This window comes from Phodopus roborovskii, unplaced genomic scaffold (assembly GCF_943737965.1).
Source record: "Phodopus roborovskii unplaced genomic scaffold, PHOROB, whole genome shotgun sequence".
Taxonomy (NCBI): Eukaryota; Metazoa; Chordata; class Mammalia; order Rodentia; family Cricetidae; genus Phodopus; species Phodopus roborovskii.
This window is the reverse complement of record NW_026126691.1, coordinates 1877643-1901749: the sequence shown is the minus strand read 5'-3', so window position 1 is coordinate 1901749 and position 24107 is coordinate 1877643. Positions and strand designations below refer to the sequence as shown.

The 24107-nt window shown below is 40.1% G+C and overlaps 1 protein-coding gene across 2 annotated transcripts in view; it reads left to right on the top strand.

Annotated features, from left to right (window-relative positions):
• Lrmda (leucine rich melanocyte differentiation associated) overlaps positions 1-24107 on the top strand; it is a 1031836-nt gene that overhangs the window by 826896 nt on the left and 180833 nt on the right. For both annotated transcript variants that reach the window (XM_051174746.1, XM_051174747.1), the window contains one exon: positions 13285-13375. In XM_051174746.1, coding sequence (XP_051030703.1) covers positions 13285-13375 — 91 coding nt within the window. The remainder of the gene's footprint in view (positions 1-13284; positions 13376-24107) is intronic.

Sequence of the window (24107 nt, the reverse complement as noted above, 5' to 3'; positions counted from 1 at the left end):
GAAACAAACACAAAGAATTAGAAGTTCATTTGCCTTATTTAGAGACAGAATATTTGAAGGATCTAGGGCTCTCAGAATTATAGATGCACTTGTTTATTTTCAACACTGATACATATGAATGGACTTAACCATGATGTAGCATGATTCTCCTGCTGTTCTTGAGGTTGTTTGTTGCAGACTGAATTGAAGCTCAGTATTTGGATCAGGATCTGACTAACTCAATGATACCAGCATTGTGCCCATATCCTTTTCAGAGCCACAGAACACAGTACACGTGACAACTGATTTGGGCTGTCCTATTTGTACTCATGGTCTCTGTACCTTCCTTAACCAGTCAGATGCTGACATTTGGTCTGGTTATTTTTCATTGTACCTAGTTACAAGTTGTGTAGGGATTTCCATGTAAGTGGACAGTGGACTTGGAACACTCTCACCATAACCTCTTGTTACTCCCTTTCTTAACTCCTTCCTCCCCTTGGTCCTGTTTAGTTCCCTAGTCAGTTTCACTTCTATTTCTGTATCATCTGTGATATGTGATTGCCTTGTCTGTATAAACTCTGTGATCCACAAATGAGGGGAAACCTACAATACCTTTCTTTCTGAGACTGACTACTCTAATCACATCCATTAGTTTGTTAATGATCTAACTTCTTTGTCTTTTATGGCTTAAAATTTTCTATTGTATGTATACGCCATGTGTTCTTTCTCTGTTCTTTTGTTGTTAGGCAGTTAGATTGTTTCCATAACCTATCCACTGTGAGTAGTGCCACAGCAAGCATTGACATGTAAGTATCTGTATAAGTTTTTATAACATTACATTTATTTATGTGACTGTGTGTGTATGTATGTATATTCATGCATATGTCCATACATGTACCATGGTGTATATTTGGAGGTCATAAAACAACTTCCACCATGTGGGTCCCTGTGAATATTGAAGTCAGATTATCAGACTTGGTAGTCAGCACCTTTACCCACTGAGGTGATTTGCCAACATCCTCTGTGGTAATTTTTTTTGGACATAGATCTCACTATAGTTATGACTACCCTTAATCTTTTAACAAGCCCCTTCCATCAATTACCAAAGTTGGATTTGGAGGCATGAGTGACTACACCCAGTTATTATTCATTCACATTTAGATGGAACCTTTTGATTTTCCCCAATAATACAAAGATTGAATTAAAAATATAAAGTGAAGGTTGGAAAGATGGTTCAGTGGAGGAGAGCACTTGCTGCTCCAGAAGAGGGTCCTCCTCCATTTTCAGAACATCTCTCTGAGCTTACCACCACCCACAATTCTAGCTTTGATTCAAAGCCTTCTCCTTCCCTCCTTGGACACACATATGGTATATATTCTCAATCTCTCTCTCTCTCTCTGTTTCTCTCTGTCTCTGTCTCTCTCTCTCTCACACACACAAATAGAATAAAAAACTCTTTTAAAAATAGACTAAAAGATCATTTAGGATGTTCTTATCTTGTTTTAGTTTTTGTTCCATATTGATAGCTTTCTTTTACACTAAGGAATCTGTGCATTTGGAAGATTACTAGAGACTTGAGTGCTGGCTCAGTGGTTAAGAGCACTTACTGCCCTTGTAGGGGACTTGAGTTCAGCTCCCAGCACTCACATGGCTGCTCACACATTGCATGTAAGTCCAATTCCAGAGGATTTGATTACCTCCATAGGTTCCTACTTATAAAAGGTGCTCATAAACTCATGAAAACATAATACAGAAATAAATACATAAATTAATATTTAAAAATAAATTGGTTAAAATTTCCTATCTATAATAACTTTAATTAAACTTCTAAAAAATGAAGTTTGAAGTACAAATATGGTTATACCTCACAAAATTGACAATGAAGTTTGCTCCTCTAATACAGTGTTCTTTCACCCTAATTTACTACCACAGTTATATTTTCCAAGAAAGCTTTTAACACAGCACACAATTATTTCATGCAAGGTTCAGCAGGTTGCCTCATTAAGCTTGCAGAGAATCAGGCACCTTGTGATACCCAGAAATATTCTTGCATTGATCTGTCATTAAAATGGCCCTTCAAAATTGTCTCAAGTTTATCAATAGATACAAAGAGCTGAGCAGAATATGTAGGGTAAGATGACCTCGTCCCCAAATGTCAAACAGAGACAGCTATGGCCTGTATTCAGGATTGTTCTGCCACCTGTTGGCTTTGCTTATGCATAACAGGGCATTTATGTCACTCACAGAGGTCTGTAGCCCTCTGTGACCTCTGTCCCAGTTCATCACCCCTGAGAGAAAAGGAGAGGTCTTTGAGAGTTCCAGCTGCCCAACTTCCGCCATCATTCATTGCACTGGCCACATGGTCCTTCTCTAATGCTGAAAATATATGGCCAAGCACATTAAGGGCAGCACAAGTCCTTCCCTTCTGGATTATTTCAGTTTCCTGTCATAAGGAAATCCAAGATGTGTCCTCAGCGGATTGCATGTGACAGCGTCTGCTTCTATCTCAGGAATCTGAGGCATGATGGATAAACTGTCAGCTTTGAAGGATGATGTTTTCTCCATATTTCCATTATGAACCAGGCTGTCATCTCCTAATAAATTTCGTGCTTTGGTATCAATTTATTTTTACAAGCAGAAGGTCTGATGTATTTGGGAAAGGCTCTGACAGCAGGTCTGGCCCAGCTTGACAGAGCTGGCTTCACCTCATTTTGGAAAACTACTTTGGTTCCAAGAACAGAACTTGACCCTCAGCCCTTGAGAAGAAGAAGGAGGGAAAAAATAAAAATAAAAACTTATGTGAGAGGAAGAGAGACACATGAGGCAAGTTCCTTCTTTTAAGCCAAAATAAATCAAGCCTGTAGGACTATCAAGACATAATATTAATTCTACAACAGCCCTACAAAGCCCGATGGGAAATGCCATTGTTGGTGACTGGCTGTTATGCAGTGCATCTATAGACCAAGTTTGGTTACCAGGTGAGGGGTCTTCACTGGCTTTACTCTCAGAAGGATCCCAGTTGTACTTTGCTGTTCAATAAGTGAAAAAAAAAACAACATAGTATTTCACAAATGCCAGCGAAGATCAACACCCCTTTTCTTTGACACTGACTTCCTTGCAAAAAGTGTACATGGCATTTTACTAGTCCAAGCAGTGGCCATTGGAGGCAAACTGCCTGGATTTGTGCCTCAGTTCTGACATTTAAGGTAACTCAAGAAACTAAGGTCTTGGTTAAATTTCCTAATTTGCTGGTTGTCAGCTTCCTCATCTATAAAACCAAACTAGGAGTTGTAACTGTAGAATGCTCCTGGAGATAGAATGAGTTAATACCTGGAAAGTGATGAACACAGCTGCAGGCACAATGTACCCAGAAATATTGACTATATCTCAGTCTCTTCCTCCTGTACCTGCTTAGAACTATTTTATCATTGTATTTTACAGCCAAGAAAACAATGACCTAAAGAATTTAAGTAAAAAGCCTAAAATCACACAGTCAAATGGGCCCTAGCTCTTAGTCTTGGCAACATTGAGCAGAGAAAATGTAGAACACAGTACACAAGCTTTGGATCAGTCAAGGGTAGAATCCTTGATGCTTAATTAGTGGTATTATTGTTGTTGTTACTTTCATTCCTGGGCCATAAGATAGTCCATTTCTTCTATAACTCCAGGCATGCTTTCTATGTTCCTGAACAGAAGTTGTATATAATGGTATAAGAGTAAATGCTTAGCAACCAGGCCTTTGTGAAAAATGTATGACTATATCATATGCATATATATATTTATTATATCTTAATTTACCTAATAGATATATAGAACAGTTGGTAAAAGTTAAATATATAATATTCTACTGTAATATTATAGAGCTACTTGATTCTTTCAGCTACTCTGAGTGATTTGGGCCAGACTCTGGTATCTGCTGCCTGTATCTATGGTTGTAATTGATAACAAGAGTGCCTCTGACAGGAACGCAGGTTGTTGTTTAGTCCTCTCTCTTAATGAGCACATCACAGCTTTACTCATTCATCAATGCCAGCCACTACTTTACCAAGTTGGAGATGGCTTTTGGATATCCGATGGCTATTTCTTCAGATTCTTTTTCGTATTATTCATTATACAGATATAGCACCCTATTGTGTTTAATCTGTGCCATTAATATTTCCTCCTTTGCCTTTTTAAATTTAGGAAAGCAGCAGGCCAGTACATCAAAACCTAATCTCCACTTTTTGCAATTTTCCCCTTCAAATTCTTCCCCATGCTGAGACAACAAAGTGGTATCATTGGAGAATTAGGAAGAGAGAGGGTATTAGATAGCCAGAGCAGACATAGATAAGGTCAAGAGCATACATAAAAGTAAAATTTGTGATAGAATTAGGAAGTGTTGAATTTTCCACGTTACTTTTATTGTTAAGGTAATGTATTCAACTGTAGATACATGCAAATATAAGTTTAAATATCTGTTTCTCAGTGGTTCCAAAACATTTGTGGAAACTTGTAGTTGCCTTTTATGACTTGGCAAAGGCTGATTCTAGCAAACCACTTCATATTATCCTCAAAGGCCAGACAAATCTGAAGTACTCATAAGCCTTCTTAGCATTGCTAATCATTTTATTGCTAGGTAAGATGGCAGTTTTATTTATACATCTATATAAAACCTTTTGCCTTTTGCATGGATTGAACTGTAGCTCACTGTAAATACATTACTTGCTTTCCTAGACATGCTTTGTAAACCCAGGAAGGATGTCTTCACAGGCACCTTTGAATATCAGGTGATGTACAGTGCTGACATCCAGCCCTGGAAATCAAGATGTCCTTCTCAAACTTCCAAACTCTTCAAATGCTGACTGGGGGCTAATTGATAAATGATCTGCCTGCTTTTTAATCTCAGGTGTCTTATCTGTAAAATGGTTATAACAGGGGCACTGTATCTCAGGCTATACAGAGACCGATAAAAGAATGTTTATAAAATCCTGGCATGTAACTACTGCTCAAAAATATGATGTACATGAAGGTTTCATTCTGATTGTGTTTCAGTCTGTGTATGTTACACAAGTGAAATCTGCAGCAAGAACTAATGAGTTGCAGTACTCTATCTTACTTTCTTGGGTAGGTTGTGGTTGGTTCTAAATAGGATGTTCTCCTTTTATTAAAATTACCCATCCTATTAATGAATTCCTCTTTAAGGATAATCATTTCTCAATTCTTTGAGGAGTTGCCTTTGAAGGTGCTATAAGATGTTCACTGTTAATTTAGGAGCTGGCTTCCAAAACTGTGAGCTCCTGAGTTCTGCACATGAGACTGTAGCAAAAGGCCCAGTGGACAGTGATGGAGGGAGTTGGAACTCATACTCTCTGAGAGTTCCTTTGAAAAGAGGGTGTGGATACAGGGGAACAGCTTAGTTTGGGGTCTGACCAACTTGTACTTTCCCTAGGTTTCACTTGAGAGCCAATAGCCTTTGATGGGTTCCCTATTTTATTTGTCCTAGTTTTCACATTTTTCAAAGGAGGTCAGTATCAGGGTACAACTTGCACATCAGAAAGCCAAAGTTCAAAATTCTTAGTATACCCTCAAGCATACCAGCTCTTATGTCCCACTTCATCCTCTTGCTTTCCTGTCTGTCTTCTCCTTCTTCTCTGACTCCTAATGTCCTGCTTCTCTGTTAAAATGCTTGGATTACAAGCAGGGAGATGCCAGATTGATCCCCAAGAATCCATATTCAAGAAAACCTGAACACAATGTCACATATTTGAAACTCTATCACCAGGGAGACTGGGGTAGCAGATCCCTCAGGCTTCCTGGCCAGCCAGATCAGCCTCAAGGTGAGTTCCAAGCCAGTGAAAAGTGGTCCTTTCTCTTCAAAAACCTCTGGATGGTATCTAGGGAACACCAGAGGTAATTTTTCTGGCTTCTACACATAGTGCATTTTTCTGTCTCCTTTGTACTTACATTTATTTTGTTATGCATCGAAAAAGTTTGTGTTTCTTTTTTTGGTTATCTAGTATTTAGATTTTTTTCATTTTTTTATACATTTGAATAAGCAGCTGCTAACTGTGCTTTGGAAACTACTGCCATGGAGATGGAGAAGTTCATTATGATTCTCATTCTATGAGTTGATTAAGAAGCAGTACACACAAACTACCATCATTTCTTTCCTTTGGGATCTTTTCTTCACTCCCTCCCTCCCCATAAATATTGTGAACTGCTGTTCCCAGCCAGATGCCCTCTGGGGTTGTTGGCAGAAGTAGGGCCCCTGTAGATGCGATAAAATCAAATGGAATGCTTCAGGATGTTAGCTTCAAAAGGCTTTCATTCTCCCAAGAGGCCTTTGACACAATCCCCCTTCTACCTCTTTTCTGCCCACCTGAATCATTCTCCTTGCCTTCTCTTAGTGGTGTGTACCTTGTAAACAAGGCTGGAACCTTCAGCCTTCAGGATGGTTCTTTACTTCTGTGACTTATTCCTTTGATCTTTTTCTTCCTATTATCACCTGTGTAGGTTGAACTACAATGATGATATATGTCAGTGATTCTCAACCTTCCTAAAGTTGCAACCCTTTAATACATGTTGTGATGATCCTCAACCATAAAATTATTTTGTTGTTACTTCATAACTATAATTTTGCTACTGTTATGAATCATAATGTAAATATCTAATATTCAGCATATCTGAGATGCAATCTCCAAAGTGATCATGATCCATAGTTTGAGAACTGCTATAGTCTTAACTTTGACTCTAAAGTGTTGTATTTAGTTATTCACCATGCCTTGGCCTTCTCTTGTTTTTCTTGGAGTAAGTTGACTACAAGGACTAAGAGCATATAGTTTATTTCAGAAAATCAGTACAGGTACTTTTGAAAGCTTGCCTGTAGAATGAATAAGAAACATGTACAGACACGATTATATATGTCAAGCTAGAGTATTTATGAGAGTCCTGGTAGGAGTTGATGACTTTTCATGACCTGTATTAATCATGATATATATATATATATATATATATATATATATATCTATATATATGTCAGGAATATATCTGAGTTCCTCACCTTTTTTTTTTTTCTTGATATCCTCAGCAGAGGCCTGGCCTCCAGTAGATGATTACCAAATTTTTGATAATAAACTATCAATGCTTTTTTCTTTTGAGAAGAAAACTAAATGTTTTTAGAGGAGTCAGCTTTCTGCTGTGGTTTCAGGGAATGAATTGTGATGAGAAGTGGAGATTACTTCTACTTGAAAGAGGCTGACAAATTCCCCAGCCACGGGATCACTTTATGTGGCTTATGATTTAGGGGTGAGTGAGCATGCCAAAGAACTCCACTTGAGCTGAGTGATGGGAGATGAGTTGTGGGGCTCTGGTCTTCTATGGTATTTTGTGAAAAACAGTCAGAGATTTATGGCTATTAAACAACTTTGTAGCTACCCCTCCTTCTTCTTATGCCTGCAAAAATCTCTGCTCCTGTACTCTGCATCCTGTGTGTACCATGATGCTCACGAATGACCACCCTGAGTTGTAGCTGTCACTGCTTATGCTCATTGGTTAGGGCCTTGAATGTCACATAGTCACCTAAGCACATTGTTTTCTATGGTCACTGATAAAAATGCTCACACTACAAGTCTCTCCTAGAATGTGCTTCACTGTCACTGAATCTTTTCCCAAAATGTTCTCAAAGCTCTAGCCTCCCTTTGGTATACACTGATGACATGATTGCTCATGGTATGGTTACTGGGGAGGTTTTCTTTGTAGATATGAGAGAGAGAGAATAGCCAGAGGCAACTGAAAGACTCCAGAACAGAGAAAGAAAGTAGTATACAGAACATGGCCAGCAGCCTGGACCTGGATGGGTGAGAAACAGGAGCAGAGAACACAGAGAGAAAAAGATATGGGGGAGAGAGTCGAGGGGTGGAGTGTATAGGAGATGAAGACAGATGGAGGGATCAAGTGTGAGAACAAGAGAGTAAATGGCCAAGCTGAGGGGAAGGAAGCCCCTGAGCTGGAGAGGTTTTAGGGTAAGGGAGAAGGCTAGCTAGGATGCTAGCATGGATTCTGAAATGTGTAAAAGTATTTGGTACTGAGGAAGTCTGGAGACCAACATGTGCTTTGGTGCGCTAAGACACCACAGGTAGCTTAGTCCTTTCTGCCAGGGATATGGATCCGTTTAGTGAAGGGAAACCTTCCTCTCACTGTCCTGAGGAATGCTGGCTTTTGTTTAATGGCCCAAGTTTGGGGCAATGGAGTTTCCTTTGGACCTGACACCTCTTGTATGATGTACATTGCCTTCTGCAATGTGTTAGTGTTTGTTAACCATTACTAATTTTATTTTTCTTTCTTTTTTGTTTTTGTTGTTATTGTTATTTTCTGTTTGATTGTTTGTTTGTTTTTGAGACAGGGTTATTTGTGTAGCTCTTGTAGACCAGGCTGGTCTCAATCTCACAGAGATATGCCTGTCTCTGCTTCCCAAGTGTTAGGATTAAAGACATGTGCCACCAACACCCGGCTTATTGTTAGTAGTGACTCTCCAATTTTGAGTAATCAAGGTCATTATTGGGTAAATAATCAAGGGATCCCCCTGTGCTTTGGGGGATCCTCTGCCCATCTAATGTAAGGCTGGGACAAATACCTCAAGTCTTGTCTGGAAAATATTTTTGTCATCTGTTTTGTTTTTTTTTGTTTGTTTGTTTGTTTGTTTCCCCATTCTATGAGTCATATTAAGTCACTTTGTGAGAAATACAAATGAGATTTTTTTTGTCATAAACACAACCAGAGATGACATTAATCTACATTATAGTAGAACTAGAAAATTACTTAGGGTTGATAGCAATAGAATATTTTGAGGACTAGAAATGGAATTTTCGTATTGTTAGTTTTCATGTTTAATTTTTGAAAATTTCAAAAGTTGAAAAAGTTTAATCATTAAGGGTGCAGATAGCCAACATTTAATATCTGTCATTTTTAACATTTTGATATATCTGTGTCTAACCTATTCTTTGATCAACAGAAATAATCACCACACATACTCTACTAGCTCCAGTCTAATTATTGTGCTCCTTGGCAGAGGCAAGTACTTTCATGAGTTTTCTATACATATGCTCTAATTTTTGCACATGGGAAATCAAATGGTCACATATATATAGAAGTAAGACCATGCAACATCTATCATTTGGCTGACTTGCATTCTTATTCCATAGAAACTTTTAGGTTATCTGAATTGAGATATCTAAATCAGGCTATTGCTCTTAAACACTAAGTGTTAGTCTATCACATAAATATGTACATTTCATTGACAGTTGTTTCAACTTTTTCTGTTAGAAATAATGCAGCAATAAAAGTTGTCTCATGTTTCTACTTTCAGATATGTATGTGAAGTTTTCTCTAGGTTAGGAGTTTTAGTGTGTGTGTGTGTGTGTGTGTGTGTGTGTGTGTGTGTAGGTAGGTAGACAAATGTTCACATGTCTACCTACTTGGACATAGGACATTCCAGGTATCATCCATAGGAATGTCCTCTACCTCTCCAAGTCACTTGAACCAACAAGACATTCCCCCTTGTCAGGGAGGAGAGAACAACCTTCATGTCCCTTTGTGTGCTCTAGGACAAGGAAATGAAGTCTGGTGATACAATGGCTGGCCAAATCCATCTTATTTTAGCTCTCATGGCCTTTTAGCAAATTTGATAAAATTTTCTCTTGATTATTGACTGGTGGGGTCTCCACTTCTCTGAAACTCCTGGCATTTCCTTTGCCCGTTGTCTTCTAGTATGTATTTTTATTGACTGGAGGACATTTTTTATGTATCTTGAATACTGGTATTTTATTGTAGACATGACAAAATATCCTCTAACAGGAGATAAAATAAAATGTGAAGCTACAAATCTCTGCCATCGGCACTTAGGAAAACTGGCAAAGAATCAAAGGTTGGAGAATCTTTATGGTCCTGGAGATTTGGACATGTCCAGATTTCCTTACTCTTACCGTAGGCATTTCTTCTTGATACACATAAAAGAAACATTATGTAAATGTTTCCTACTTATGCATCTTATCTCATACTTATTTTGCTATCTGTGTATTGCCTGAAGTTCAAGGCGAGTTCTATATCATTTGGCAGGTAGTGTGCAAAGTGAAGGGATTCTCTTGTCTGTTTCTTTCATTTGCCTCCCTGGCTTTTACAAATTGTGTTTCTGAGGATATGATGTGGAAAATACTTGTGTGGATCACATTGAAACGACCTAGTGGTTTTTCTTTTGATAGAGCCATGCTGAAGAGCAGGTAGTTGGAATCTTGATCTGTAGAGTCTCCTAAAACACTGAGCTGTTCAAATCCTGCCCAAAAGCCTGGTTTGCAATAAAACTTATTTTCCTTGATTCTTTATCACAAATTGAGTTAATATCATAAAGTGAATGGTGAGCAGAAAAGTAACTAAGTACTTGGCATTGAATGACAGTTGCAAAACTCTTGTCCTCTATACAGCTGGAAACAAGACTAAACCTCATTTACTCTCAGCTGCGGAACTCTGCAGTGTTTGCTGTAAGGTAGTGAGTCTTCCAGTTGTTTCTTTGGACAAGCTGCTCATCACACCATTACCTGCCTGCAGCTAAGTTAAAACATTCCAAAGCACAGTGACATGTCCTATTGGGTTGCAAGTCCATGTCTTCTTTATTTATTTTTAAGTTTGAGGTGCAGCAGAAACACTGGTGAAAAGAAAATCTAGGGTATCTGAATGGTCTCTATCCTTTCATTTTATCTGTCCTTCAGCAAGCCCAGAAAGGCCCCCATGTTTAAAACACCATTAGTGTGTTTCAAGTATCATGTCAGCCACAACAGATCTCACAGGTCAAACTGAGAGACAATTAGCAAATGTAGGGTTTGGGTTTTAATTCACTTTCTGTCACCTCCATGTGCTCGTAGCATGCTAAGTGTCCAGTGGGGTGGGGTGTAGCAAGTCTTTGAAGAACACCTTCTCTGTGGCTGCATTTTTATCTGTCTGTTTCTAGTACAGTGGACCAAGCTTTAAACAACCTGTATGTTCATTATATTTGCCTTTTAGCTGGAGTGGACAAGCACTCCTTCCAATCTGATCCCACCAAGGGACAGGGATTCTCATTTTGCTCTGTTCAGACCTCTCTCGGTAAGCCTACTCTGAAAGCTGCTTAATCAAACACCTCAAATGTCAGAAATGAAGTTTAAAGGGTTTTCGTGGCAAGCAGGTCTAATCTGCCGCTTAGCTCTGACTCCCTTTGTGCAGGTAATCTCTTCGCAGAGAAGGCCTGCTTCTAGCAGGGTAAACATACCCAGTAGAATGGATTTCTTCTTCTGGAAAGAAAAATGAGGCATTAATGAAATTTACTTTTTCATGGAGCTTTCAGAAAGGTTGAAAGCTTAGGATTTTATTTCTAGCAGATGGTCTTTTTCGGATATTAAAAAACGTTGCATTTGATTTAGAAATCTCAGTTAAGTAGAATGGTCAAAGTACTTTATGTCAAAGTATCCAGACTCTTTAGGGGACATATTGGTCATTGGTACTATTCCATGTGAGCTGCAAAGCTGTCATAATGTCTTCTGATTAGCTTACAATGACATAAAGTTCAAGGAAGGGTTGAGAACATTGGCACAAGCTGCCTTCTACACAGTTCCCTACAGGATAACTAGCCACAGTTATTTGTTACAATCAAAGAGCTGCTGCTGCACAATTAGAAAAAAAAAACAACAAAACAAAAAGCAAAACCACCATCCTATGTCATTTCCTTTTGGGAAGTTGAATGATTTCCCTCCCAAAGAGTAAGAATATTGAGCTTCCTTACAAAGTATGAGTGAAGGGTTACTTATAGAAGCATGGAAAAGCACCACCCCTCCTTCTCCAAACAGCTACATCAGTGCCCAGTTGCACTCCATCATAGAGGTTGCCCTCGTAGTTGCTGAATCCTGAAGTCCTACTTGAGGTTAGCCTTCCAGGTAATGATGTTTCATTTATAACCATCACACACATTAAGGATCCATACTCTAAAATCTAAAATCCATCAAGCTACAAACCCAAACCTTTACAGCCACAAGCCTCTCCTGGACCCATAAAACAAAATGCAGGCATACTAAGTCTATCATATGGCATGCTTGGAGGCTATGTATAAGATGTACAGAAACAGATTAACACCATGTTCAGATTTGGTTATCATCCTCAGTATACCCCACTATGTATCCATACATATCTCAATAGTGAAGTATGAAATATTCTATAATGAAATATTGAATTTGTATTCCTAATTCAAACCCCAGAGGGATTTCTCCAGGGTTGATATTATACTTAGCCCACAGCCCAGATATAGAATCTTATATGTTTTACTTTCTTCTGCCTCTGTGCCACTAGGTCCATATAAGCCAGCCCTGATTTCCCTCTCCCACGCTGCCTCACCCTAGGAGTCTGCTTAGAGCCAGCATCCCCTTTGCCCCAGTTTCTGGGAGCATGCCTGAAACAATTAGTCTACATCACTTCCTGCCTTCATCCCCCTTCCTTTTCCTCCTAGCCTTTCAGCTCTGCATAACAGTGATGACAACAACAGCAGCAAATCCTCTTATCTCAAAGCACCTCAAAATGTGGTATCTTACTTTGCTCAAGCTAACTAGAATTCTATCTCAGCTGATAGAGGAAGGACCCAAGGATCCCATTCTCTCCAAACTTATGAAAGACCCGCAGAGCGTGGACCTTCACACTCAGGAAAGGCAACACCCAAATCACTCATGAGAAGCAGTCTTGATGTAAAAGCACGAGGTCTTCTATATTCCAAGTGCACTGGGGTCCACAGTCATGCGCCACACAGGGGTAGAAGACTGAGGACCCTGAGTACAGAATTGAGACAGCTTTTATAGGGTTACAGCAAAGCCCGCACATCTTAAACCAATCATCTCATAGCATCCAGAGCCTGTGTGGTGCAGACCAATCAATTTAAACCATCCAAGCCCGCGCTTTATAGACCAATCAGTGTTCTATAGCCCCGGAGGTCTGCATTTGCGCAGGCTCCTGGGATGGTGACAAAGCTCATTTCCTATACTCAAGGTACTTACAGGTCCTGTGGTAAACAGCAAAGAATGTGACCTTTTGCCTACTTACTGCCAGGGGACATGGTCTGGAATTTAAGGTATTTAGGTCTTTTTTTGTTTTTTAGACTTCTAGTTTTCTGTCATTGGAGAGTTAGCCTGTATTTTTTCATCCTTTCATTCCCTACTTCTTTTCTTGTTAATAGATCCCAGTGAAATGTATTTGTTTAGTAAACAAGCACATGTGGGGTTTGGTGTTTATCAGTGGTGACAGTTTGCTTTACTCTTACAGGCTCCCAGTGGAGATGAAGCTGCCTTTCCAGAGAGCCACCTTCAGTATACACCCCTGCCTTCTGCATCTAGAGAGCTCACCAGTCACCGAGGTAGGAACTCAGCTTTCTGTTGCTGTCAGTGATGGTAACCTGGATACTCTGGAGCTCTGGGGTCCTTCCTACACCTGTCCTGTGACAAGGAGCCCAGTGATTTTTAGGCTCTCAATGGAAATCAGTACTACCTAAAGATTTTAATCCAGATAAGAGGGAAGACATATAAATCCATGGTATATTTTTGTGCATCCCCCTCTCCCCACCACACTTTAAACAGAAAGATTATGTGTTTAACAATTACTTAGACTATTCCATACAATAATAGCAATGGAGAGACACTGGGACCCTCAGTAGTATTTTTTAAAATAGCAATGTGTGGGAATGTGGGAGCTGAAATGTGTAATTTGAAAGAGAGTGAACTCTATATTACCAATAAGGAAACTTCAGTTTGCCTGACTACTTAAGGAAGAACCTTGATTTCTGCTGGCTCCTCTGGTCCTGAAAACATAAATTGGTTTGCGTGATTCTTCTGGTATTGAAATCCTTCTGACAGGTTAAGTTTCAAAAGCAAGCATTATACTGAAATTGAATATTGTTTGAAGAACTCTTGTCCCTTAACCGGCCTTGGGGACCAAGGAATATGTCACTGGAAGGGCTGGAACTGCTGAGAGCAACAGGTGGTCATGTGGTCTGATGTGTTTCCTGTACTAGCGCCTCCCATATCAGATCTCTGTTTCATAGCTGCAAACCTGTCTTTCAAGGTTAAATAAGGACAGCTTTAGAGAGAGACACTTCCTCTAGGGGTCACTAGTATTAGCTCTCTTGGTCATCCTTGTTATACTGTGTGGGTAGAATAAAAGGCTGTGGGGAAGCTTCAAAAGTGGTGGCAGTTATGAGATATATGATTGGGACATAATAGTCTTCAGGATGTGATTAAGAGAGCCAAGTGGGTGGTGTCACATGCATTTTATCCCAGTACTCTGGAGGCAGAGGCAGGGAATCTCTGAGAGTATGAGGCCAGCCTGGTCTACATAGTGAGTTCCAGGACAGCCTCCAAAGCTACAGAGAAAACCTGTTTCAAAAACCAGAGAGAGAGAGAGCGAGAGAGAGAGAGAGAGAGAGAGAGAGAGAGAGAGAGAGAGAGAGAGAGAGAGTTGCATCAAACTTCAAGAGTTTGTGACTTGCACATGTCTTGACTGGCTGATATTTGGGCATTGGTGGAACTCTCCTATATGTGAATTTTGACATCATTATAGTTCAGTTGTGATTTTCTTCATCAAGTGTCAGCTTTGTGAAAGTCAGTTATGCTTAGGCAGGTGGAAGAGGTGCCAGGATGCTGCTGTCCTAGGGGAATGAACAAGTGTGCTCAGGAGATGCTGTTCTGAAGGTCTAGAATTCTTCTCTTGGGACTGTTGGTGGGAATGCCCATGGAGAAACAATACTGGGAGAAGGAATAACAGTTAACACCACTACAGGAATAATGCAAACATCCTAAAATGAGCTTTGTTTTTTCACAAATGTACTGTTTTCTGCCACTGTGGTAAGCATAATTGCACTACATAGCCTGTTGAGTAATTTGCATGGAGACTGAAGTCCACTTGCAATGACTTTATCTGCCAATGGCATTTAGATAATAGGAGGATCTGATGAGATGACTGGTGTTCATCAAGAATGAGTCAACTATCATCTCTTAATTTAGTAGTAAACTGTAAGCCCTAAAGGAATAAATGAAGGTATGTTTAAAGGGTTTTTGTGTGTGTGCGTGTGTGTGTGTGTGTGTGTGTGTGTGTGTGTGTGTGTGTGTGTGTGTGGTGATGTTGGGGACCAAACCCAGGTATCCTATCAATGAGCTACATCTCCAGCCCAAGTTTTTGTAACATTTGATAAGTGCAAAAATTACTAAGAAATAATATAAACCAATACTTCTGGATGACACCAGAGCCTAAAAAAAAATGAGAAAAATAGAAAATGTTATTTAAAGGTACCTGACAACCAATGCTCCAGCTTTACTGAGGAATAGCCCCATATATTTAATGTACTTTCTACCTGGTCCTCTGAACTAGGCTCATCAGATGGGTGCTGAAAATAGAGTCTGTATCATGTAACAGTGTTCTTTGAGTGCATGGTCACAAGGAGATAGAGAGAGCCAAAGGAGCTCCTGAAGGCTGGCTGTAGTTTTAGTGTCTAAGGAAATAGCACAATCACTATGCTTCATCTTGTCCTGAATTATACATGACCACATGGAGAATACCATTGATAATTTTGTTAACCAGAATGAAACTACTTAATGCCATGCTATGTTTTCACATTTCAGGCTATCATTCTAAAATCAGATTATATAAATCAGCAAAGCATTTGAATGCTAGTTAATTCCTTAAAGGAAACGGCTTGTGAGCACCTATGCTGAGGGCTTCCTTTCACAGTAAGAAGGCAAATTGTGTCACCCTTGTCAGAATCCTCCCAAATGTTTGATCTCAAGTATCTGAGCTAGAACTTGAAAACAATTTTGATCCACCCAGTTCCCAATCTATTTTCCTTCCACATCAACAACTACAAAAACTGGTGGACAGGCATTCATGCTCATGTGCAAATTGCTGTTTTCCTATTTCCACTTGTCCTTTTCTGTAACTTCCAATGTCGAGTTTGATGGGCCCAAGATCTTTGTCTCAAGAATGGTCAGGAGGTGGGGGACTGCATTGTTCTGTTTGTTTTTCTGTGCATGCTATTATAGGTGTATTCCTGTGCAGAACTTTATACTTCCTGCTAGAAGCTTACTGCTCTGGGCTGCATTGTTTTCTCTTTCTTGGGAACCCTTAGCATATTTCTTTTTAGCTCCTAAAGTAATTGTTTATCTTCTACTTTCTGGTGAGAGCCATCCTGTGTGTATGTCTTAAACTCATGAATGAAAGCCCTGTGAGAGGCAAGGCTAAATCTCCTCCCTCCTGTCTATCCTTGGTTCTTCAGTTATCAGGTTAAAAACCACATCTCCAGGGTGTGGGTGTGGCTTCTCTGATTCTGTTGTCTACATTTGTGTTTGGTATGTTTTCCATAGATACCAGCTTTGTGGGGAGTAGAGAATACTGCACCTATTTTCTTGCATCTATATTCACAATGCCTAGCATGGGGCCTTAATACTTGTCTGTGTTTGGGTTCTGTATCCTGCAAATCACATTGTGTTTAAAGATGGATCATTAGCCCATGGCCCTTTAAGAATTGTGGACCCTTTAAGAGGTGGGGCTTATTAGGAGGGAACTACATCATAGAGGGTATGCCCATAAAGGGGATATTTCTCTTTTGCTTTTTGTTACAAGATGAGGGCCTTCTTCATATGTACCTGCCATGACAAGACATGATGGTTTGTGCTTTGTATCATGCTCAGAAACAGTGGGTCAGCCAACATGCATTGAGGTTCCCCAAACTGTAAGCCAAAATAATTATGTCAGGTATCTGTTGACTCCGATCAGTAAAAATTGAATCATGAAGCCTAGGGGAAGAGTCAGCGTGTTCAGTAGCTCTGTGAGGTGACAAGGGTGAGCACATTCATTAGAAGGGCTGTTCTTGTTCACCTCCAACTTCAACCTTTTTGCTTTCAGAAGCTCGAAGGCACAAGGATAGGGGACATATCTGCTGGCTCATTGCCAGAGTCCATTTAGCCACCAAATGTAACTTCCAAGTAGATGATTATTTTAATAATAATAATAATATTGTATTACTATATTAAAGAGTACAATGCTATTTAATATTGTATTTTCCAAACATTGATGTCTTAGTAATAGGAAGGGGAATGGGGTAAATTGTAGGAATGAACACATTATCTTATAATAGATGCTCTCAAAACAGTAGCTTCATTCTCAGAATGATTCAGGTCCTGGAGTCCATAGGCATATAGGATGCTCATATCATCTTTCTCTCAGAACACTACCCTAGACTTCAGTGTACTGGTTGAGTATGGGGGATGGAAGCTGTACTATATTCTTGATCTCTGCTATTATCTACTGGAAGTCTAGATGCAGTATCCTTATTGAGTACCATATTATGAATATTGTTGACACATATGTTAGATAAAAGTCTTTTTAAATATGTATGTGAACAGGATATACTCCAGCATAACAGTCATTGTCAATCTATGCAGTAGCTACCAGAAGTAGAATCCATATGAATATAGAGTAGTCCATTGTGTCTTTGAGGCAACCATTTCTCTTTAAATCAGAGACCATGTTATATTCTCAATCTCACAACATATGGGAGTAAGTGGACATTACCATCCTCATAAAACAGGGGTATGCCAAGAACTGCTAGAGGTTGACCAGAGTCACTAAGCAGCAAAGATACAAAGATTATTCACAGACCTATGCCTGTTTCCAAGATTACCCCTGACCTTCATTCTCCCCACTGGATACATGAAACAAGGACTGCCTGTGACAGTGTCAAAAGAAATGGAAGAGTATGTACAAGGAAAGGCAGTGCCTGGAAATATCCAATGCTAAGTTTGCTAAAACCACTATGAGGCACAGCAGGGCATCTGGAGGCTCTAAAGGGTTATAGGAAAGTTCCATAGGACCTCAGGCAGGAACACCATGGGATCCTCTGCTGGAGTTCTCAGACTGAAGCACCTGTGTAGCTGAGTGACTTTCTGGTAACTCACTTGGAAGCAGCCTCACAATTATGACGTGTGCATTGCCCTGCCCTTCCTTACTTTCAGATTTCCAAATCCTACCACAGTGCCTCTTTGTGGATGACTCCTAACCCAGACTGATCCACCAGAGAAGATCCTGGGAAGTGTAATTTCCAGTGAGCTGACAAGGGGATGGTACTGATGGAACCAGTAACTTAACCAGGCTTACCCACTGTCATCTCTTGTCTCCTACAGCTATGGCACTGTGGATGCCACCACAATTCTTCTGCATACACATTTTGTGAATTAAGAGTCCCCTGAGTGTCCCTCAATTACTTTTCTTCTTGATGCTTAAGCAGCCTTGAAAATGAAAAACTAGTTGCCTGTCACATTAAGCATTTGATTTGGAATATGCAAAAGATAGCTAAGAATGAGGAAATTTACTTGAAAAACCTGCTTGAAGATTCAAAACCATCCTACCTCATTGGTCAATGGCAATCTCCAATGTTTTTATTGACATAGTTATTGACTACATATCTTTTTCCTTAACTTGGTGTTTCATCTCTCTATCTTTAGAACTAATTTCCAGGACAATCATGGCATGCTTTACATAGGGCATATCATAATTACTTATTTGACATTTCCTAAATGTGGATTGCATTTCCTGCTTAGCAGTAATCTTTCTATATATCTCTGGGAGTGTAAGGATGGAAAAAATTTAGCCTAATTCTCCCTAGACTCTGCCCCCTAGCAGTGAGTAGGCGAAAGGTCATTTTTGACTGTTACGACATAATGACAGCACCTGTGAGTGAATGAGAACAGGAAATGAGCCATGCCACACTACCCAGAAACCCTAAGGAAAGCAGACTGCCTGGGCAAAGTGCGGGCTTGGATAGTTCAAATTGATTGGTCCACACTGGATGCTATGAGATGATTGGTTTGTGATGTGTGGGCTTTATTGTAACCCTATAAAAGCTGCCTAAACCCTGTACCCAGGGTTCCCAGTCCTCTACCCCATGTGGAGTATGGCTGTGGACCCCAGTGCACTGGAATGTAAAAGACTTCATGCTTTTGCATCAAGACCGCTTCTCGTGAGTGATTTGGGGGGGCGCCTTTCCTGAGTCGGGGCGTGAGGGCCCATGCCCTCCGCCGGTCTTTCAGGAGCAGCTCAGAGTGTGCCATCCAAAAGAGAAAAGAGAAACAGTGAGTGTTTTTCATTTGTATTATCAAAAGTGTTTTCAGCCCAGGATCTGAGAAGACACACTTTCTGAGAAGTTCTAATGCAGTGATTTGCATCTATCGATCAAATTAGTAAGTGAAATGAATACAAGACAAGTTAAATGGATGTTTGTGAAGAGGTAAAGTCTGCATAGACAGGTGTTTGTGGTGGGGCCATGTTAGCCAGGAAAACTTCATGACATCAAGCAGGGCTCAGAGGGTCTTGCTTGGTGATTAAATTGCTCATTACAGTTTGGCAGGATTGGGGACATTTTAGGGTTTGGAAGAAAATTCTCTGTTTTGGTCAGTAAAAGTTTTTTTTTTTACTTCTTTAATTTTAAACTTTGTTTTAATTTTTACCACATTTCTAGATCAGCCCTGTAGAGATGTGAAAGACAGAGAGACGAACACTATAAACAACAGCAACACAGAGTACCTCTGGGCTCAGTATTCAGCAAGCAACAGCAACAATAGCAATGATAGTAATGAAGTGGCACCATTTGTTCAAAGTTTATTAAAGATGATAGATACAAATTTATCCATAGAACGTGTACCAAAAACTGAAAAACAAACAACGAGAGAGAAGAGAAAAACAATCCCTGCTACAATGGCACATTTAGCTGAAGGATTTGAAAAGCGAGAGTAAGGTCTCTTTCAGACCCCTTGCCATGCCTAAGTCCTGGCTTCTAGTGGGAGGTGGATGTTGGTTTCTTGTGGGGAACTATATTAGCATTTTCTAATTATGTAAAATGATTTCCTCTGATGACACTTTGAACAGAATCTATTACTTTAGGCTTCTTTCTTTAATAATGCTTTTTTTTTTGTGATTATTCTTAGTGGAATTCACAGATGCCAGGTGAAGCTCAAGGCTCCTTTATTTAATGAAGGTGACTTGTGATTTGACAGTTGTAGTTGACAGGTTTATTTCATCTGTGGCAGTGGGAGTCTATTTTCTGTGTGTGTGCTGTGTTCCCATGTAAAAGGACTTTACTAAGTGCTGAATAAATAGTACTTTTCCTTTGATTCTAGACCTTGCTAGAGTGCTTTAAAAACTGTAGTCTGGGTCATCAAATTCATCTCTCTGCTACTTTGCAGGGTCAATAGCTTTACTGCACACCAAGCTGGGCTGGGTGGATTGGAATGGAGGGTCGTGTAGATTAAAACTTCCGAGTGTATATAGATGGATGTGCAAATGTGTGCTGGCTGTCTGGGAGGGCAGCAGTGATGGAAGAGCAAGCCAAGTGGAATCTGAAGATGGATGAGTCTGCTAGACTATTACCAAGACTGGCATGGACTTTAGCCAGGAACTTTAAGCAACCTCCTTCAAGCATATGAAATCCATAAGGGTCCATTTCCTAGCCTTTTCCTCCAAGGATGATTTTTCACTTGCAATCCCTCCAAGTGATTCATTTCTATTCTTTGGGCAGAATTGTGGTATGCTCACAGACATGCTACCAATCTGGTTCTTCTGTCCCAGAAACAAAGCAAGGAAGAAAAAAATTGACTCTATACCCCCTACCCCCTCAAAAACATCCTTACCTCAGTATACTAAAAGGTAAGAAGGTGACCTTCCCTACTCCCAAAAGGACAATCTAAATAAAATGTGGTAGTAAATATGTCTCTTTACAAAAAGAAGAATATGGAGAGGTAGTATTTGTAAATCTGTATTCATGACAGGATCTCGCTGCATAGATGCATAGATTGGGCTAACCTTAAACCCGTGATCCTCTAACCTCAGCGCCTCCCCCCCACCAGTGCTCACACTATTGATATGAGTGACCAAATATAGAAAATATAGGCTGACTCTTACCGATTTTATTGTAAAAGAAGAACTGAGATATGGTCAGATATGATCCCAAGGACAAGGATTCCTATGAGCAAAGGTCACTTCCCAGCATGCCCTGTGGTTTCTGTATACTGTTCCCAGTACCTATGTTAGAGTGTGAAAACTCAGAAATAGAGAATACCATTGCTGTCTCTGTATATGTATATGACATAATGGCTGTTTAGAAGATGTTTAACTTGAACTTACAGGGAAGCAGTGGGTGGAGGACAAAGGAAGAATGTTCCAGAAAAGAGACATGAGTGAAGAAGCAGAGGAGTAAGACTACATGGAACTAATGAGAGATGGGGGTTATGGTTATGAAAAAAGAAATTGCAAATGCAGTTCCTTTCTATATGGTGGCTATAAATTGTGGGTAGTCTTGACCATATTTGTTTTAAAAGAGTGTTGTGTTTCTTTTTTGCGAGAGGAGCTTACTCTTTAGAGGAGGCTGACCTTGAACTCATGATCCTCCTGCCTCAGCCCCCTTAGACCTTGGATTGCTATCCTTGATATAAGAGATGTACTGAGATATGATTCCTGAAAGGAAAGGATTCCTGTAAGTGTTATAGACATATGAATCTGCATGTAGCTTGTCAAGGCATTGCAAGCATAAGGATTTGGAGTCCAGAGGCTTCTGGGGAATGAAAACCAAGGGGTTTGCTCTGGTTTTAGATGCTTTTGATTTATTGATACCAGACTATGAGCAGTCTGTTTACAAATAAGCATGCATCTAGCAAAGGTAATTGAGGTTACAATGTGGTAGCAGATGGGGAAAACAGCTGGAATCAGAACACAGTGTCAGTGGGGCAGAAGTGGGGACATGTAAAGACAACCTTAGAGCCACCATGGAGTCTCTGAGGTCACCAATGGTTTTACTCATCAGGGCTCAGGCATTAATGAAAATAGCTTCTCTATCTCTCATTTACTTTGTACTTTTCCCTTGGAGACTGAAATATACTACTCTGCCTTATTTAGGATAGCGTTGAAATGTCCGAGTATCTAGATGTGGAGTGACTGATAGGAGACACGCAGAATAAAGCAAAGAGCCTGAGATGCATTTTCCCACAAACACAGGGAGCCTGGAGACTGACTATGCTCTGAAGCAGTGAGGAATCAGCCTGCTGTGTGGGAAGCTGTGATCCGGTCCTCTTCCCCATCGTCTCTGTTCCTTCTCACTGGATTCTCACCTGCCACTCAAGCATGCACTATAAACTGGCATGTCAAGTGGAAGATGGGGGCATTTAATGTTCTGAATCTCATGCCTTCAGGAACAAACTTACAGAAAGCAGGAGAAGTGGCCACAAGAATTTGTTGACTACATTATTTGGCCTGCAGTTACATTCTTTTAAAAGGGAATACATGCCCAGTATGTTTTCCTGCTCAGTCCTGAGTATGTGCAAAGGAATTATGGGAAGTCATTGCCTTTGGTCTAGATTGTTCTGCTGAAAGCTGTGCCCAGGAGTTACTGTCCTAGTTCCTGATTTTTCTAACTGTTTGCTTGTTGCCCCAGAGTTTTTTCTCAAGTAGTGATTTCTTTTTACAACCTTTCTTTCTTTTTTCCTTCCTTCCTTCCTTCCTCCCTTCCTTCCTTCCTTCCTTCCTTCCTTTCTTTCTTTCATTTTTTTGGTAACAAATAAACAAACATCTGGAATCATGTGGTACATTTAATTGAAAAGTTTGAATTTGACCAGAAACAGTAAAATCCTGAAAAATGATCTGTCAGTAGGCTCAAGAATGTCAAAGGATGACATCGTTGGCTGCAAATGGGCTGAAATTGAGGGACAAGAGCACCTGCACTGTGTGGCCCTCTATCCCTGAGTGCCCCCTCTCAGCTGTTAATATTTACTGCTCTGAATTTTCATTTGTTCTAATGAATGGCTTTTCCTTTGGCTGGGCTGGTCAAGGAAGACCAGCTTTGAATTTGTTGGGATGTGTGTGCTTTATAAAGGGTGTGGATTAGGAGTTGGTGGCTTTTCATTTCTCTTCCTCAGAGTTCCACATGCTGCAGGTCACTGCTGGGGCCTGTTTTCTGCTTCCCCCATCACCGTGTGGTGTACAGATTTCATTGGAGCCAGTCATAGGTGTAATCTGATCAAGGGAATGCGAGAGATGGAGGAACAGCCAGGGACTCTGTCTTTAGGGATTCTCTAGTCCAATGGACATAGAAACCACACTAGAAAGATGGAAGGGTGAGAAAAAGAGAGTGTGACAAGGCTAATTATAGCCAGCTTACTGCAGACATCTGTTTGCAGTTCTGGAGGTGAGCAAGACTTCATTCTGTAACATGGGTAAGTACTCCAGAGAGCTGAGTTGAAGTAGTAAGGACACAGAGAGACTGGGAGGCAGAAATAAGGACTCCATAGTCACTTCAAGTTGACTTTTTGTTTGTAATGTGAAAACTGAATAAAAGAAAAGTAGCAGGCTGGCTCATATAATGTTACTCCCATGGCTCTTTCGGTAGTGTTAAGGATTGTAGTGGAGGGAAATGTTTTATCATGTCTGTTGATTAACTATTCAGCAGGTGCCAACTTGTGGGTCTCAACCCCTTTTGGGGTTGCATGTCAGATGTTTACATTATGATTCATAGCAATAGCAAAATTGCAGTTATGAAGAAGTAGCAATTCAGTAATTTTTATGGTTGAGAGTCACCATGATATGAGGAAATATATTAAAGGGTTTCAGCAATACGAAAGTTGAGAAGTTAGAGAAACAACAGTAACAAGAATAATGTGTCTCCCATCTTCCCTTAGAAACCTCACAGAGCATAGTTCCCTCTTAGAGCTTTAGCATGACTGACTCCATTTTGATTTTTAGTCTGTTCTATGAGGGCCCAGTACAGAAACTTACTGCAAAATAATGAGTTTCTTTGTTTATTTAATAGAAGTGTTAAGATAGGACTGGGAAGAAGACTTCAATGAAGGTGAGGAATGTTGGTTAATATTATTTTAAAGTGTGTTATTTTTGTTTATGCTGCATCTGTTTATCTCCATGAAGCTGTGTCACTGTGCCTGTCTAAAACACCTGATGGTATAATAAAAAGCTGAGTAGCCTATAGTGAGGCAGGAGAGAGGAATACACGGGGCTGGCAGGTAGAGAGGATAAAAAGGAGGAAGAAACTAGAAAAGGAGGAA